The sequence below is a fragment of the Octopus sinensis genome, linkage group LG5, assembly GCF_006345805.1.
Source record: "Octopus sinensis linkage group LG5, ASM634580v1, whole genome shotgun sequence".
In the NCBI taxonomy this organism is placed as follows: Eukaryota; Metazoa; Mollusca; class Cephalopoda; order Octopoda; family Octopodidae; genus Octopus; species Octopus sinensis.
This window is the reverse complement of record NC_043001.1, coordinates 33,646,696-33,665,072: the sequence shown is the minus strand read 5'-3', so window position 1 is coordinate 33,665,072 and position 18,377 is coordinate 33,646,696. Positions and strand designations below refer to the sequence as shown.

General features: G+C 37.9%; 1 protein-coding gene and 1 long non-coding RNA gene across 5 annotated transcripts in view; one reads left to right on the top strand and one right to left on the bottom strand.

Moving 5' to 3' along the window:
• The window catches only part of LOC118763620, a 23,173-nt gene extending 11,865 nt beyond the window's left edge, over positions 1 to 11,308 (top strand). Inside the window, exons 2-3 of the long non-coding RNA XR_004999381.1 lie at positions 3,655 to 3,659; positions 11,298 to 11,308. This is a non-coding gene — a long non-coding RNA (uncharacterized LOC118763620). The remainder of the gene's footprint in view (positions 1 to 3,654; positions 3,660 to 11,297) is intronic.
• The window catches only part of LOC115211711 (protein SMG9), a 21,897-nt gene extending 3,520 nt beyond the window's left edge, over positions 1 to 18,377 (bottom strand). The window contains exons 1-11 of one of the 4 annotated variants that reach the window (XM_029780366.2): positions 18,174 to 18,377; positions 14,304 to 14,411; positions 12,850 to 13,156; positions 10,615 to 10,706; positions 8,482 to 8,594; positions 6,327 to 6,438; positions 5,228 to 5,323; positions 4,519 to 4,604; positions 3,684 to 3,784; positions 1,560 to 1,667; positions 416 to 529 (exon numbers count right to left, since the gene is read on the bottom strand). In XM_029780366.2, the coding sequence (XP_029636226.1) occupies positions 416 to 529; positions 1,560 to 1,667; positions 3,684 to 3,784; positions 4,519 to 4,604; positions 5,228 to 5,323; positions 6,327 to 6,438; positions 8,482 to 8,594; positions 10,615 to 10,706; positions 12,850 to 13,156; positions 14,304 to 14,411; positions 18,174 to 18,242 (1,306 nt within the window). In that variant the 5' untranslated portion in view covers positions 18,243 to 18,377. Of the gene's footprint in view, positions 1 to 415; positions 530 to 1,559; positions 1,668 to 3,683; positions 3,785 to 4,518; positions 4,605 to 5,227; positions 5,324 to 6,326; positions 6,439 to 8,481; positions 8,595 to 10,614; positions 10,707 to 12,849; positions 13,157 to 14,303; positions 14,412 to 16,663; positions 16,701 to 16,897; positions 17,043 to 18,173 lie in introns of those variants that run through there. The other 3 variants (XM_036503310.1, XM_036503309.1, XM_036503311.1) reach the window with 3 other exon arrangements.

The window sequence follows — 18,377 nt, the reverse complement described above, 5'->3', positions numbered from 1 at the left end:
TTCAACACCAAAGCACAAACTTTTAATAATGAGGCTGGCAACGGCCACGATTGGTTGGTGCTTTTTACATGCCACCGGCACGGAAGCCAGTCAAGGCGACGCTGGCATCGGCCACGTTCAGGAACCTTTTGATTGCAAAGTGAACTTCTTAGCTATACAACCAATCCTCCTCCTCATCATAATTTAACATCCATTTTCCATGCTGACATGGGTTGGATAGTTCTGACAGGAGCTGGCCATCAGAAGGAAGAATTGTCTGGGCTCTTATTGTCTGTTTTGAAATGGTTTCTATGACTGGGTACCCTTCCTAATGCCAACCACTTTACAGAGTGTACTGGGGGCTTTTTTAATGGCACCTGCATGTACCTGTGCCTAGTACAATATCAAGATACAGAATAGCAACAGCAACACTTACCAGCTTCAACTTTCTGATTGTCCATATGAGGCAGCAAAAATAAATTGACCCCTGTGGTGATATTTCGGTTATTTAACCCAGGCAGTAACTCTCCAGTGGCCAAAGTCACAGCATCTATGGAAAACATTAATATATTTAAAAAATTTTGGGGGTTCAAAAATTAGGTTAAAAAATGTGGGAGTTTCTTATACATGGCTAGCATTATAATCCCTTACAAAACCATTTCTGCCAAATTTTAAGCCACCAAAATTAGAGGGTTCTTTATACACATTAAAATATGGTAATTGGTCATCCATTCTTGATCATTTCCTTTAATCTGAATGCAACATTCAAAATACTACCTAGATTTACCTGGGATTATACTTAAGGGGCTATACCATCACGGATGTATGGATTAACCTCCATACCCTCTGGAACAAGATGAGCTGTGAACTTCATTCTCCTGTCTTTAATCTTCTATCTACTGTTTTATTTTTTCATATACTGTGAATTCTGCTTGGAACTTTCCTGCATAAACTCCTTGTCTCTGATGATGGAATACCCAGTGTATGGAGATGTTGACTCATCACCTGAGATGCCCCAGAAACAACTCTGAGACATTAATTACTTCTACTGCTCCAGTTTTGATTCACCTTACTCTAATTAAATATTCTAAATGATGGTTTAGTCCCAGATAAAACCTAACCCAGCAGATCTACTCCCAAAGACATTCTGGTTGTGAATCTTCCATCTTTTTAGACATATATAGGACTATCTAATGAATTCCACTTTTTTGGAGAGATGGGGCAGGGTGTGATATTTGTTGCAATTTCAAGTAGATTATGGTTTCGATTCCTGAACTGGGCAATACATTATGTTCTTGCGCAAAACACTTCATTTTGTACTGTTCCAGTCCAATCAGATTGTAAAAATTAGTAATCTTGAGATGGACCAGTGTCCCATCTAAGGAGGGTGCATGGCCGCAGTCAAATGAATGAAACAAGTAAAAGAGTAAAAAGAGTAATATAATGTAGCTGGTCTATTTGTTTAATAAGTCACAAAATAATTATTACAAATTTTGAAAAAAAAATCTGCTCAATGCATATCAGTATTCAAAATATATTTGTTCCAAATCTAAAGACAGAAACATAAATATAAAGCTTACCTTTGTACTTAAGCTTGGAATTCTCAAGCACTTTGGATAGTAGACATTGTTTGGCACGATAAGTTTCTACACTGAAATCATCTCTTACTGCCTTATTCTGGACAAACACTAGAAAAAGAAATCACATGATGTTCATAATTACGAAAGATGAACAAAAGTGCAAAATATCATACTTAAATCATTATCATTTAACATCTGTCTTCCGTGTTGGCAAGGGTTGGATCTGTGGAGGCACATGGCCAAGTGGTTAGAGAAGCAGACTCATGGTTGAGGGATCGCGGGTTCGAATCTCAGACCAGGAGATGTGTGTGTTTACGGCTCTGGCAGAAGGTAATGGCGAACTTCTGCTGACTCTTTCGCCACAACTTTCTCTCATCCTTTCCTCCTGCATCTTGCAGCTCTTCTGCAATGGACCGGCGTTCCATACAGGTGGAGAACCTATATGCCAAGGAAACCGGCTCTTATGAGCCAGGCATGGCTTGAGAAGGAACAAACAAAATGGGTTGGATCTGATGAACTGTAGGACTGCACTGAGCTCCACTGTTGGCTGGATGCTCCTTCTAATGCTAACTACCATATAAAGGGTACTGGGTGCTTTTTACATGATACTAGCACCAGTGAGGTTGCTAGTACTTTATGATGAAGGAAACATCCTCCTTGTGTGTGGTAGAAATGGAAGTAGTTTTATCCAAGTGTTGAGAGGTTAAAGTATGACAGGAGAGGAACAGGTGTCTTGCTATGAAGCAGATACATGGTTACTCACACTATATAATGGTGGGTGCGAGTAGCTGGAAAGAGTGAAAAAGAATGTGGTGATAAAGTGTCAGTGTATTTTCAAGGTTCAAGAAGGTGATTATAAGAGAATATAGACAGAGGATTGGGAAGGGTGGGTGGGTGAGTGAGTTTGTAAGAGTGTAAGGAAAATGACAGTTAGAAATGAGAGTAGAGGTGAATGGAGTAAATGGTTAATACTCAACATCTTGAGATCAGCCATTGCAATTTCATCCCATGTCTTCCTAGGTTCCATAAGTCCCATTTACTTTAAGTAATTGGCACTTCCTTGTACAGCTGTCCTCAACCAAACTAGCGCAGTCTTCTTTCTTCTGCACTACATCTGATTCTTTTTATGCCCAATAATTTTTCTCAACACATTTGCATTTCGTAGTACATGCATACTGGCTTTATTCCTTTCTAGCCTCTGCATTCAGGGCCCATGTCTTATTAACATGTAGTAACTTAATCCAGCAATTTGATACCTCTGTAATTACTTCTCTCTAAAGCATCTCCTTTACCTTTGTAGTAGTTGATTATAGGGCTGCAATGCCAATTGTTGGAGATGACAACTTTCTGTACAACTTATTAAGCTATACAAGTAACTTGGCTGTACCCAACTCTTAGTGTTGATTCCTGATTGACCAGAGGCTGCCTGTCTTCATATCTTTATTGATCTATCTATCATATATAAGTAGAGATAAATATCACTATTGCTTTATCCAAGCCCAGTCCTAGCTGGATTATCTTATCACACACACTGACTGCCTCATTCATTTTATCTATCCATTTCTCATCCAAAAGTATATCTAAATCACCTACCATAATTACAGCTTCCTGCCAAAAAGAATTTGTACTTTTGATCCTCGTACATGAGGAATTTAACTGAGACATCCCTCCATCTTACCTCATGCACACAATACACACCTAGATGTTTCTACTCTAGTATTTCAACAATTTCATCAGTCTCACATTGTGGAGGCTCTGAAATCCATTTCAGACAATTTGCAGAGGTGAGGAAGTCATAATATATTCTCTGCATTTGCAACTCATTAAATGGTTAATGTGAAATCCTCATCAGATATTCTATGTTTGTTATATATTTCAAGTCATTTCTTTAGTTGAAAAGCAAATGCTTTTGAGTTGTCCAAACTTGCTTTTTTAAAGTCTTTAGGCATCTCCTCTTACTGTAATGTACTGGTTTACTGACACACTTTAAAGTGTTTTATTGGTTATACTCAATAGCATGAAGATTTGACAAAAAATGTTTTAGATAAAAAAAAACACACATGTGATGATGGAACCCAAGTGTGGATTAAGTCAGACCAAGTGATAATATACAAATAAACATACCAATCTGTGGATAATAGTCTGCAGTATTCTCTTGAACTGATGTGTCATCGTGGGAATTAGCAGGAGTTGAAGGTTTAAGCATTTCGGCAGTTAACAAGAATCTAAAGAGATAGAAAGTAGCTTGAATCAGAGGGGACAATTTTCAATGTTGTAGAAGAAATGTGAGCCTATGGTACCTAACAAAAGTTTGATAAATGAATAAGTATATTTGATAAGTATATCGATATAGCACTGCCACGAAAGAATGAATAGTTAAAACTTGAGTTCTGGTTTTAATTATTCCTTGTAATTCTTATAACTTGTAGTTATTCAACTATTGCAGTGGTAGAAACAAAAATGTTATTTTGTTATCAAAACCAGCCTCTATATTGTTTCATTGTAGTAGGGCAGCGAGCTGGCAGAATTGTTAGCACACTGAGCAAAATGATTTGTGGTATTTCGGCTGTCTTTATGTTCTGAATTAAAATTCCAAGATTGTCTTTCATTCTTTCAGGGTCAATAAAATAAGTACCAGTTGGACACTGGGGTCAATATAATTGACTAGCCACAACCACCCCACAAAGTTTCAAGCTTTGTGTCTTTAGCAGAAAAGAAAAAGAACTATAGGGACTGTCCAAAAAACAGAAGTATGTGTGTGTGTGTGGAGAGGCAGCTATGTTTAACTTATAAATTTTATTAGTGTTTATCTTAATCATTCCATTACCATATTTACAATGAAATACCTATGCAGTGTATTTCAATTAATATTGAAAGCTGCATCACAAATCAAACATACTAAAATTGAAGGAGTTTTTAAATGAAGAGAAGAATAAAAAAAAAAGAAAAGGTGGGATACCTGAGGAAGTTGATATCGGTAAACCAATCTTGGACTACGAGAAGTACATTGCATACGGTCATCATGAACGCAGCTAACTGCAGTGACTGCAAGGTTAAAATAACAAACCAATTGTTAGTGTTAGAATTATTATATCATACATAAGTTTTACTATGGCTATGGGTTGAATAGAGTGGTTTTGGAATGGCTTGGATCAAAACATTAGCACCTAAATACTTTTTGCTTACAGGCTCTAACTATATAAATAAAGTAAGGTATACAAATTTTCTGTTTCTTTAAAAAAAATTAGAGACTGCTATAGCTACAGAAATAATGTACAAATTTATGTTGTAACTCAATAATCATCGTCATCGTTTAATGCCTGCTTTCCATGCTGGCATGGGTTGGATGGTTTGACTGAGGTCTGGCGAACCAAATGGCTGCACCAGACTTCATGCCACCGGCATGGGTGCCATTTGTGTGACACTAGTATCTGCCACAACTGTGATTTTGCTCGGCTCGATGGATTGTCTTCTCAAGCACGACATAATGCCAAAGGCCTTTGTCATTACCTCTGTAAAACCCAACACTTGAAAGGAACTTGGCCACTTTGCCCACATGGGGCCCAACACTCGAAAGGAACTCAGCCACTTGCCTCCATGAGTCCCAACACTCAATAATAAGACATTGCTAAGATCATGCCAAAAGGACTGAAAACTGATTTCATTACCTGCATTTCCATACAATTTTCAGCAGTGCTGTATTCAGCTGGGTACTTCTTGTCATGGTGTATCATCATGTCCAAGACAGAAGCACTTAGGACAGGCTACAAAAAAATAACACAATTATTATTTATTAAGATTTCTTGTGAAATGAAAACAAAATTGTAAATTACAGCATCATGCAACATTAAAAATAAACAAGTCAGTAACAGAACCTGTGTATGGTCTCTCGAATTGCTAGAAATAGCAGCCAAAATTCATGTTACATTCTACTGTCTTAAAAATTCACAGTCACATTAGCTAAATTAGCTACAGCTACCCTCCACCAACACACACATGATGTGCTTCCACAGCTTCCATCAAACAAACTCATGCACAAGGCATTGGTCAACCTTGGGTTATATTTGAAGACCCCAAAGCTACATGGTTGCAAAGTGAGTCTCTTAACCTCATAGTCATGTCTGCATCTTTTACCTTTTACTTGTTTCAGTCATTAGACTGTGGCCATGCTGGGGCACCACCTTGAAGAATTTTAAGTTGACCCAGTACTTATTTACTTTTTAAACTTGGTACATATTCTATTGGTCTGTTCTGCCAAACTGCTAAGTTATGGGAATGTAAACACACCAGCACTGGTTGTCAAGTGGTGGTGGGAGAAGGAACAGACACAAAGACACATACACTATATATATACACACACATACATATATACACATACATATATATATATATGTATATATATATACATACATACGATGGGCTTCTTTCAGTTTCTGTCTATCAAATCCACTCTCAAGGCTTTGGTCGGCCCAAGGCTATAGTAGAAGACACTTGCCCAAAGTGCCATGCAGTGGGACTGAACCCAGAGCCATGTGGTTGGAAAGCAAACTTCTTACTACACATTAATTTTGAAAATAATCTAGAATTTGGATAGATGTCATTTAATAATTAATCTTGTGTCAATCTGATGTTTGGAACAGAAAGCAAAAAAGTTCTTACATAATATTTACGATGGCAAACATTAACTTAAAATATGAACAGTTTCAAAGAAGACGTTTTTATGTAACAAAACCAGAACAACTGTCAGACTGGGCAGTGTTAATGTACCTGAGTGTCAAGTAAGATAACTCGATCATTGGTGACAAACATATCAACTCCTGAAGTCTGGTGACTACCAACTTCTCGTATTTCTTTGCTCTGAGGCTGGAACACAAAGTTTCTATAAAAAAAAAAAAAAAAGCAAATAAATGGAGAAATGCATCATACGCCAACATCAAAATGAAAATCAAATGGAAAATGTAGTTAAGATACCTGTGCTGGTGACACGTTAAAAGCACCGTCTGAACGTGGTCAATGCCAGCACCGTCTGACTGGCGTCTGTGTCGGTGACACGTAAAAGCACCAACCGATCATGGCTGTCTGCTAGCCTCCTCTGGCCCCTGTGCTGGTGGCACGTAAAAAGCACCCCCTACACTCCCAGAGTGGTTGGCGTTAGGAAGGGCATCCAGCTGTAGAAACACTGCCAGATCAGACTGGAGCCTGGTGCAGCCTCCTGGCTTCCCAGATCCCAGTTGAATCGTCCAACCCATGCTAGCATGGAAAACGGACGTTAAACGATGATGATGATGATGATGATGATGATGAAATACACAGAGTGATTCAAACATCCCTTTAGCATTAATATAACTCAGCTCACAACTGAGATGAATTGAGCACAGTTGAGCCATTATATATATTGTTTCCCCATCCATTAGTTATACCTTCTACCAATCTTAGTGAGTTGAAATACCTTTGATGACAGGTCCATTAAATCAGGAGTGCCTAGGGTTAACAATATCAACTGGTGCCCTATCCCTTAGTCATACCTTCCACCATTGCATCACATCCTTCACCCAACTCTCAGCTCTGGCCTCAGTCCATCTGTTAAATGCCACAGCTCAGGGCTTCCAGCATAGCTGGTATACTGCCCTGCTGTTTATCTTGCCAGCTGGCCAAGCTATCTCAAGCAAGAGAAGTAGAAATACCCAGACAATTGAACAAGACCATTTTGAGGACACTAAATAGTCTTTTACTTTTAATAGTGATAGTGCCATTTTTCTAAAATAGGTAAACACATGGTTCAGGGTACAGTCCCACTGCATAGCAGCTTGGGCAAGTGTCTTCTACTATAGACTTGGGCTAATCGAAACCTTGTGAGTGGATCTGATAGAGGGAAATGGGAAAGAATATATGTATATATTTGTGTGTGTCTTTGTTCTCATCACAGCCTGACAACTACTGTTAGTGTGTTTATGTCCCCAAATCTTAGTGATTTTGCAAAAAAAGACTGATAGATTAAGTACTAGGCTTCTTTCAGTTTCCGTCTACCAAATCCACTCACAAGGCTTTGGTCAGCTCAAGGCTATAGCAGAAGATACCTGCTCAAGGTGCCATGCAATGGGATTGAACCTGGAACCATGTGGTTGGGAAGCAAACATCTTACCACACACCTATGCCTGTCTCATATATATACTCTTTTACTCTTTTACTTGTTTCAGTCATTTGGCTGCGGCCATGCTGGAGCACCGCCTTTAGTCGAGCAAATCGACCCCGGGACTTATTCTTTGTAAGCCCAGTACTTATTTTATCGGTCTCTTTTGCCGAACCGCTAAGTGACGGGGACGTAAACACACCAGCATCGGTTGTCAAGCAATGCTAGGGGGACAACCACAGACACACAAACACACACACACACATATATATATATATACATATATACGACAGGCTTCTTTCAGTTTCCGTCTACCAAATCCACTCACAAGGCATTGGTCGGCCCGGAGCTATAGCAGAAGACACTTGCCCAAGATGCCACACAGTGGGACTGAACCCGGAACCATGTGGTTGGTTAGCAAGCTACTTACCACACAGCCACTCCTGCGCCTATATATATATATATATATATATATATATATATATATATATATATATATATAGAGAGAGAGAGAGAGAGAGAGAGAGAGAGAGAGAGAGAGTGCGTATGTGTGTGTCTGCATGTCTTCGCACTGACATCACTTGGGCAGTAGTGCCATTATGTTCTGCATAAAGAAAAATCTGCCAGCTGATATATTGGATAAGTGAAAATATGGAATATAGTACCTTACATGGAAACAAGAGTTAGCATCAGAAAGAGTATCTGGCCAAGAACATGGTTGCAGGAAGTTTATATTTTAAGAACAAAAAGTACCAATCTAAAAGAAATAGAGAGAGAAAGAGTGGTTTTTACCGGTAATAATCTGAAGAAGAATTCCCAGCCAAGAGCGACATTATTGTTGATTTGCCAACTCCTTGCATGCCCAAGACGCCAACAACAAAAAAGTTATTTTGATCTACTAAAACCTATAAAAACAAAATATGACAAAATTTTGATATTTTAATTTTTGAAATTTTTTGTTCTTTTCTTCATGGAATAACAGGTTAGAAAATAATACCAACGATTGCATAGATTACAGTAAGTCTTTTTTTTTTTATATATATAGACAGATGGCCTTGCATATTGTCAGTTGTCCAGAAACATGCAGCTGGTATGGCTTCACATTTTGACCAATATTTGTAGGTACATGGGAATCTTAAAAACTTGAAGACGATTCTTTCTATTATTTTAATGCAACAAATTGAATATACAAAATAATAATTTTTTAAATACAGAAAAAACCAATAAAAATCTACAGCATTTATAACTTCTTTCCTTTTCTAAGATATTGTCAGATACATAATTAATCTCAGAGAAAAGTATAGAAAATTTAAAAATTTAATGCAGTCATGCTAACTTGACAACAACCAGGCATTTTGCCAGCTATGTGGGCTAGAACAATGCAAAGTAAAGTGCCTTGTCCAAAAACACAATGCACCGGCCAAATTGGGAGTTGAACTTACAACCTGATGATTTACTAGGCCATGTATCTTGAAACAAGAAAAGTCAAAATAAATATCAAGATTTGTATTACTAGAAGTCAGTTTTATACTTATTTTCTCATATTAATGTAAGTAGAACTGGTTTTGTAAAGATAGGCCTGTATAATATTCTTTTCTACTCTAGGCACAAGGCACAAAATTTTGGGGGAGGGGGCCCAGTCGATTAGATCAACCCCAGTACGCAACTGGTACTTAATCTGTTGACCCCGAAAGAATGAAAGGCAAAGTCGACCTCGGCGGAATTTCTGTATAATACTAGGAAAAATACTTTGCAGCAGAATGCACAGACTAAGTTATTTTGTTATCAAACAATAAATCCAAAGAAAAGTTAGAATTGTAGAATTTGAATTTCTATAATAAATTATAAAACATAAAACATCTGACCCAGACTTCCGCTAGTACTAATCTCTCTATCATATTATAATCATCATTATTTGATGTCCTCTTTCCATGCTGGCAAGTCAAAAGACTGCACCAAGCTGTGTCTGCTGCTGCTAATAATAATAACAATAATAATGATGATAATAATAACAATCCTTTCTATTAAAGGCACAAGGCCTAAAATTTACATCAGCCCCAGTGTTTCATGGGTACTTAATTTATCAACCCCGTAAGGATGAAAGGCAAAGTCGACCTTGGTGGAATTTGAACTCAGAACATGGTGGCAGACAAAATATTGCTAAGCATTTTGCCTGGTGTGCTGACAATTCTGCCATCTTGCCACCCTCACTAATAATAATAATAATAATAATAATATAATAATAATAATAAATGCCCTGATGCTGTACCAGGCAGTGGCTCTCATGGCTTTTGATCTTAACTGATAGGAAGTGTTATCATGTACATCGTTTTGTCTTGATATAAAAGATGGGCTACAGCAAATATTCTGCTCAATACCACAGATTTGTTTGTCAGTTGTTTGACCGTAACCAGTTGAGCATTCCCTTAGTGGCTGACGATATGTGCATCTCTGATCATGAGCAGAAGAAGGATTCTTTGGGGTTTGAATAATTCACCCTTGGAAACATGGGTAGTTCGTTCAACATCCTTAAACAACCCTTTTTCAGGGACCTTTTGAGCGGGATGGGTTACTCGACCAGAAGAAAATTCTAACTGTCCCCACTTGCAAGGTCATGTGCTGTTTACCTTGATATGAGATCACCATGTCGTGCACCTAGTGTACCCTTATCAGACAGGTAGTCATGATGGGTATACTGGGCTTCGTATATTTTACCCCAATGTCACTTTGATGGCATGCACTACTCTCTCACTCAATAATAATAATAATAATCCTTTCTGCTAAAGGCACAAGACCTGAAATTTTGTTGGGGAAGGTAAGTTGATTACACTGACCCCAGTGTTCAACTGGTACTTATTTCATGAACCCCGAAAGGACAAAAGACAAAGTTGACCTTGGTAGAATAATAATAATAAGAAGACTTACTTCCATTCCAGTGTCACACCAATGCATTGAGTCATCAACCAACTTGATGCATCTTGGCATTTCTGGGAGAGGAGCAAGTCGGTTCTGACACTCTAAAAGAGACAAGAATTGCCAAGTTTAAATAGATTCGAAGACAAAATCAACAACAATTAATAAATTAACATGTTACAGAAGTTGAATAGTATTATAAAGTATTCTGCAGTACATTTAATATGTTAATATATTAGATGAGTGGATTAAGTATTGGATTAGCATTCTATGGATAGTGTGTTCATATCCATTTCAAGTAGTTTGATTTTGTTTCTCTCATGACATTTCTGAAGTGTCTTAATTTATCAAGAATAAAATTAACAACAGAATCGTGTTCTGTCCTTCACTTACTGCCATAAAAACAGGAGAAGCTGTATCAAATTAAAACAACCGTTTATGTCTCAATGTAAATACATTGTTGAAAGGTAATTTACTGCAGTATTCATCCAGAGATAACATAACTTATGAACATGCTGTGTTTAAAAACAATATATATCAGGAGGGGAAGAAAATCTTCCCAGAAGTGGCTAGCAAGAATGCCAACCACATGCTCAGACAAGATTTTATTGCTTCCAAAGTACAGGAAACAGTGAGCAAGCATTGACTGGTATTGCAAATAGCTACCAGGCTGAATAAAAACCCATTTTATGCAGTAGAAACAGAATTAGATTAAGATAGCTATCTATGTATCATACTTTATGCAAATACATTGACATATTCATATTAAGTATGATATGTAGATGGCTTTTATAAAAGCAGGGAGTACTTAAACACCAGCTTTATGAATATATGTGGTTCATGAAATGACTCACAGCATGACATGCACGTACATTACTGTTATTATAAAAAAAATAACTTGAATATTTTAAGATTCATATTAAAGAGACTGAGCAATAAAACAACATTTCACCTACATTAGTAAAATATGTAAGCCATTTTGAAGATCCACATCATGTTAATGGTCGCTACATTTCACTGATGTAGGACATATGTACAATTCAGATATTTGATGAATGCAAACCTCTAGAAAGGCCTACATATGAGGAAGGACCATTTGAATGCTCCACAATGTTCACCACTGTAGACCACAGAGACAAATATCTACCTGAATATCATGTGATCACAAGACTGACAAAGCCATTAGATGTTGTTACACATCACTGGTCACAATGTGCTTTTTTGCATTGCTTTAGCCTTAAAATGATGCTACCCTGCTGGCTATGCAAGCAGACCAACATCCCCTCTGATCGAAACGAGGACTGGAGCAATGTGAAATGAAGTGTTTTGCTCAAGAACAACATGCAGCCCAATTAAGGAATTGAACCTATGATCTAGTGATCAGGAGTGCAACAGTCGAACCACTAAGCCATGTGCCTTTACCTGTCTGAATATACACACATGACAAAGCCATTAGATGTTGTTACACATCACTGGTCACAATGTGCTTTTTTGCATTGCTTTAGCCTTAAAATGATGCTACCCTGCTGGCTATGCAAGCAGACCAACATCCCCTCTGATTGAAACGAGGACTGGAGCAATGTGAAATGAAGTGTTTTGCTCAAGAACAACATGCAGCCCAATTAAGGAATTGAACCTATGATCTAGTGATCAGGAGTGCAACAGTCGAACCACTAAGCCATGTGCCTTTACCTGTCTGAATATACACACATTAAAAATTTCTCCTCTTACTCTTTACTCGTTTCAGTCATTTGACTGCGGCCATGCTGGAGCACCACCTTTAATCGAGCAACTCGACCTCAGGACTTATTCTTTTGTAAGCCCAGTACTTATTCTATCGGTCTCTTTTGCCGAACCGCTAAGTAACAGGGACATAAACACACACATGCATATATATATATATATATATATATAGGAGATAGGGGTACGTTATGCCGCAATAATATATATATATATACATATATACGACAGGCTTCTTTTCAGTTTCCGTCTACCAAATCCACTCACAAGGCTTTGGTCGGCCCGAGGCTATAGTAGAAGACACTTGCCCAAGGTGCCACGCAGTGGGACTGAACCCGGAACCATGTGGTTGGTAAACAAGCTACTTACCACACAGCCACTCCTGCACCTATTACTTTAGATTTTAACCCTAACATCACAGCAAAACTAAGTATGTTTACACGCATTTCAGATCATATATGTACTGTGATATAAAATATAATGAAATAAGTCTATGTTGATATTTACCATCCATAGAAGAAAGCTGAGTATTTCGATGCATCTGATAAGGAGATGTTGAATGGGATGACAGATCACTGGAGACAGCAGCATTGATGTTATGTAGACTCGAAGCTGGTGTGCTGGAGCGTCCTGAACTGAGAGAGGCTCCTAAACAAATACCTGAACTAGTACAGCAGCTATTTCCTACACTTGTACTGCTACTGGTGCTGTCTTCACGGGCTTTCAAAACTACAATTTGTTTTTCACCCATCTTCACTCCAGACATGTTATTTCCACTCAAGGATGAAGAAGAAGTAGGATTCATTGTAGTAAGCTGGATAGAGAAACAATAATAAAATAGTTAATTGTGAGGCCAGCGAAAAAAATAAAGTTTTATAAATTTATCTTTCTACATTTAGTTTCATGCAACCTTCCAAGTTCAAATTACATCAGGAGTTTACTTAACTGTTCAAACTTCCAAGATTGAAAAATAAGTACTAGCCATTTTACCCTTTTGCATTTAAACTGATCACATCACCAACATTTAGCGTCTGCTTTCCATGGTGGCATGGGTTAGACAGTTTGATTGAAACTGGTATGCTGGAGGGCTACACTGGTTCCAATCTGATTTGCCATGGTTACAACTGTCCAAATTAAACTAGTCAACAAGTAGAGTTTGTCATTATCATCATCATCATCATCGTCGTTTAACGTCCGTTCTCCATGCTAGCATGGGTTGGACGGTTCGACCGGGGTTCTGGGAAGCCAGAAGGCTGCACCAGGCTCCAGTCTAATTTGGCAATGTTTCTACAGCTGGATGCCCTTCCTAACGCCAACCACTCCGTGAGTGTAGTGGGTGCTTTTTACGTGCCACCTGCACAGGTGCCAGGCGGGGCTGGTAACGGCCACGGTCAGATTGGTGTATTTTATGTGCCACCGGCACGGAAGCCAGTCGAGGCGGTGCTGGCATCGGCCACGAGTCGGATAGTGCTTTTTACGTACCACCAGACCAGGGATCCTGGCTGGTTCAATTCGATTTCGATTTCGCTTGCCCCAACATGTCTTCACAAGCAAAGGGGGTTGGCAAGGGTGCCTGTCGTACGGTCGCATTGGAGTATTTTACGTGCCACGGCCACGAGTCGGATAGTGCTTTTTACGTACCACCAGACCAGGGATCCTGGCTGGTTCAATTCGATTTCGATTTCGCTTGCCCCAACATGTCTTCACAAGCAAAGGGGGTTGGCATGGGTGCCTGTCGTACGGTCGCATTGGAGTATTATGTAAGTTATAATGCCAAACAAACATTTTCACAGGTTTAATGAAATATGATTAACCCATTTTGGTTAGAGAACATTTCTTGAGTCTGATACAAGAAAATGCACCTATTTCCTGCTGTAACTGATTTGGCAGTTTTTGTGTTGTCGTATCTGATGAAGTGATATTAATTAACTTAATGTTAGCAAACCAATGAAGTTACTTACTAAATCAGAAGAATGTGGTTTAGCCAAGATTATTGGCGGTTTAGAGTTTAAAGAACTAAGATTTCCAGTATCTGATAGGTCTCGGTCTCCGCGTTCTTGAAAAAAGTCCTGTCAAATACAAAAAAAGTTTTACATATATATATATATTTCATTAAAAGAAAAATAGTTGATTATTATGGGTGGAGAGGTTAGGGTTAAACAGAAAGCAAAGGAAATATCATTTTATGGCCTAAGTTGCTTAATTTAGATTTAAAATACCCAGGTGAATAAAGGTACTGGAATACCAGCAAGCACCTATATTACATGTTCAAATCAGCAAGCAGTTTATCATATTCCCGGGGAGAAGACTTTATCCATATTATCTCATCTCACCAAGATGCTGAGAAGTAACAAATCATCTCAGAAACCTATCTGAAATAAACTGTGTGTTCTATTCAAGATCAAATTTATTTCTCAGCTGCTCACATCATGAACCCAAAGTGAAACACTGACATAAAAAAAAAAATCCTTTCAGGCTCAAAAGATACCTAATTCCTTTTTCTTCTTATATGTCTGATTGGCACTCGTGCCAGTGGAACGTTAAAAGTGCATCCGAACATGGGGTGTAACTAGCTCACTTATGAGTGCCCCTCATTCATTGGACAACGAACTTTGCTTGTGAAGACCTATTGAGGCAAGTGTAAACAAATCAAAATAGCTTACATGGCCAATGACAGTACCGCCTGATTGGCACTTGTGCCAGTGGAACGTTGAAAGCACATCCAAGCGTGATCGTTGCCAGGGCCATGGATTGGCTCCTGTACAGGTGACACGTGAATAGCACCATTCGAGTGGGATCGTCGCCAGCATTGCCTTACCGGCACATGAAAACCAACATTTGAGCATGGTTGTTGCCAGTGCCGCCGGACTGGCTCCCATACAGGTAGCACATAAAAACACCTTTGAGCGTGGTCGTTGCCAGAACCGCCTGACTGGCCCTCATGCCAGTAGCATGTAAAAACACCCACTACACTCTTGGAGTGGTTGGTGTTAGGAAGGGCATCCAGATGTAGAAACTTTGGTAGATAAGATTGAGCCTGGTGCAGCCTCTGGCTCACCAGTCCTCAGTCAAACCAGCCAACCCATGCTAGCATGGAAAGCGGACGTTAAACGATGATGATGATGTTTAAACCAGGTTAGCTTTCATTGAGTAAACCAACCATCAGTGGCATTCCAGCTGTGACTATTCCATCTATTTTTACATCAAGGACTATATTGTTATTTTTGATGAAATAGAGAGTGATTTGAGAGGTCTTGCCGCTATTTCTAACAAAGCAGGCGATCTTGTAGTAATATTATCTAGCATGTTGTGTGAGGAATGAAACTAAACCAAATATAACATACTGGTGGCACGTAAAAAGCATACACTACTCTCTCAGAGTGGTTGGTGTTAGGAAGGGTAACAGCTGTAGAAAGGTTACTAGATCAGATTGGAACCTGGTGCAGCCTCCTGGCTCACCAGTCCCCAGTCAAACCGTCCAACTATGATGATAACACATAGAAGAACTGTCAAAATTCTATCAGAAATGTTTAAAGGTAACAAGCATTATTTAGAAAACCGAAATGTAAAAGTTGATGCACGTATTGTCATTTTATGTCAGCTTTCCATGCTTGGATGGGTTGTTATGGACCAAGTCACTTCATATTTTGAACAACACCAAGACCCTTATAAATAGGGTATTGTTTGTATGTTCCTTTTTGGCAGGGTTTCTATGGCTGGATGTCCTTCCTAATGCCAACCACTACAGAGTATACTGGATGCACATAATTATAGTACCAGCAGTAGAGAGTGCTAGACTGTCAGATCATTGACAAGATTAAAGTCCATTGTAGCATATGTGGTCTCCCTTTGTTCATCAAACATTCAGAAGTGTGTACTGGGTGCACTGTGGTGCCAGAACTAGCGAATTGTTTTGTACACTACGACTAAAGCGATCTCGCCCTCTGTGTTGTCACCTTTTGTTTGAGGGAGTGAACTGAAGAATAGTGGAAAAGATGATGGTAGTAAAAGATATACATCGATAGCAATAATGATAGGCGATGGTAAGAGCAAATGGTGGATATCAATAGAGAAAGCAATGGTTAGCAATAAAGAAGTATGATGTTAAGGAACACTGAATATGTACATATCGGGTATCAGCCCTTGTTATAGAGACGTCAAGGTGAATGAAAGGTAAAATGATAAAGGATAATGATACATCAATTATCATTTAGCAATACACAAAGCAAAAAGGATACACGTGTGCAAATATAAATAAATCGAAAAATTAAATTATATATCAAGGTCCGATTAAGGCCAAATTGCGTTCTAAACACCTCACCTAACAATAGTGCCCGGTTCTAACCTTCCGTTCGAGTGTTATTAACGAGAAATTACGACAGAGTAACTGCTAAAATGTGAAATAAATGAAAAATCCAGTTTTCGTCCCAGTCGAACCCAGCAACTATATCAAATACAACACGTTAAATAGCAATATGCTGTTTACTTAGAACTACAACAAGGAAAAATTGCAATTTTTCAGTAACGTGTTATTCATTGTCTTGTTAAATTTTACCTTTTGCGCCATGGTAAATCCTGCACCGGGGAAAAACTGTGGTGCCTGACAACCTCGGTTCCCTAAGGACGTACTTGCACTGATTTTAATAGTTAATAAAGGCCTCGCTCTCTCTCTCTCTAATATATATATATTCTGATTACTGCTAACTGAAACAAGTTCATCTTGCCCTATTCAGCAACAATACGATAACAAATATCAAATTACTTGCCGAACAAGTACAACTCTGAAAGTGATAATTTGAAAATAACAAATATGAAACTAGTCTAAATTGAGAAGAGAATGGGAAAATGATGAAAGAGGCGGAATGAAAATAAATTCTGCAGTTTTAATAAACTGAAATATTCGCAGTTTCCGGAAGAAAAATTACAATAAAATTCATAGAAAATTGAAAACGCATTACAAGAATTAAAATATACAATATTATATAAATGTAAAATAGTTAAGAAATGATTTTTTTTTTCACTTTAATTGTCAAAAAATTTAATGAAAGGAAGCTAACATCATTTGCTTTGGTATCTGGAGCCACACCGAAATGAAATTCGCACGACACATGAAATTATTCTAAACTCGAAAGTTACTTTCTTCATAAGAACAACGTCTCGTTCTTATTGACTTGTAAACAGATGAAATTAGTCCGGTTGTACCAAAGTATATCTGGCAATCTTTCGTCTCTAGTAGACCTTTCCGTCGAAAGATTGCCGTATATCTTGTAATAAAACTTTTAACAGGCACTTCTTTAGGACAGATGACACGATTATGAGTGGGCAGGCGAAGCTATATACATATGTATATATTTATCAATAATAATAAAGGGTGAAATTAATTAATTTGAAATAATCATTAATTTCACCAAGTAGATTTCGGCATGTAAAAGCCCCAAAATCTACTTGGTGAAATTAATGATTATTCCAAATTAATTAATTTCACCCTTTATTATTATTGATACATATGTATATATGTATATATATATATATATATATACACACTTCAATATTTAGAATTGCTCGTCTTTTTTTTAATAGGAAATGTTTTCTTTTTAAAATGCCAAATAACAATAAATGAAAAAAAAATTAAATGACATATTTTCTGGGAGGTAAAAAAAAAAAAAATACGATATTTAGAATGAAAACATATGTATTTATTGCAGGAAGAGATTACGTGCAATAATTTAGATTTGAAGAACGTGAAGCATTTCCTCAATTAAACATACTGTGATTGTCAGTAAACGAAAAAGACATGTTTTAAAAAATTATTGTTGAAGGGAATTTTTTACCTTACGTCCAGCTCGGCGCCTTCGTCTGTTTCGTCCTCCTCGATCGCCGCGCTCAAGCGGATCAGACATTACGATCCACACTGCTTAACCTTAAATCATCTCAGGACAGTTTTTTGTATCTACACCGGCGGTGATACAGAGGATATTTAAAAAATTTGTTTTAAAATTTAAAATCGTTATAGTATATTCATCTTTATAATCATT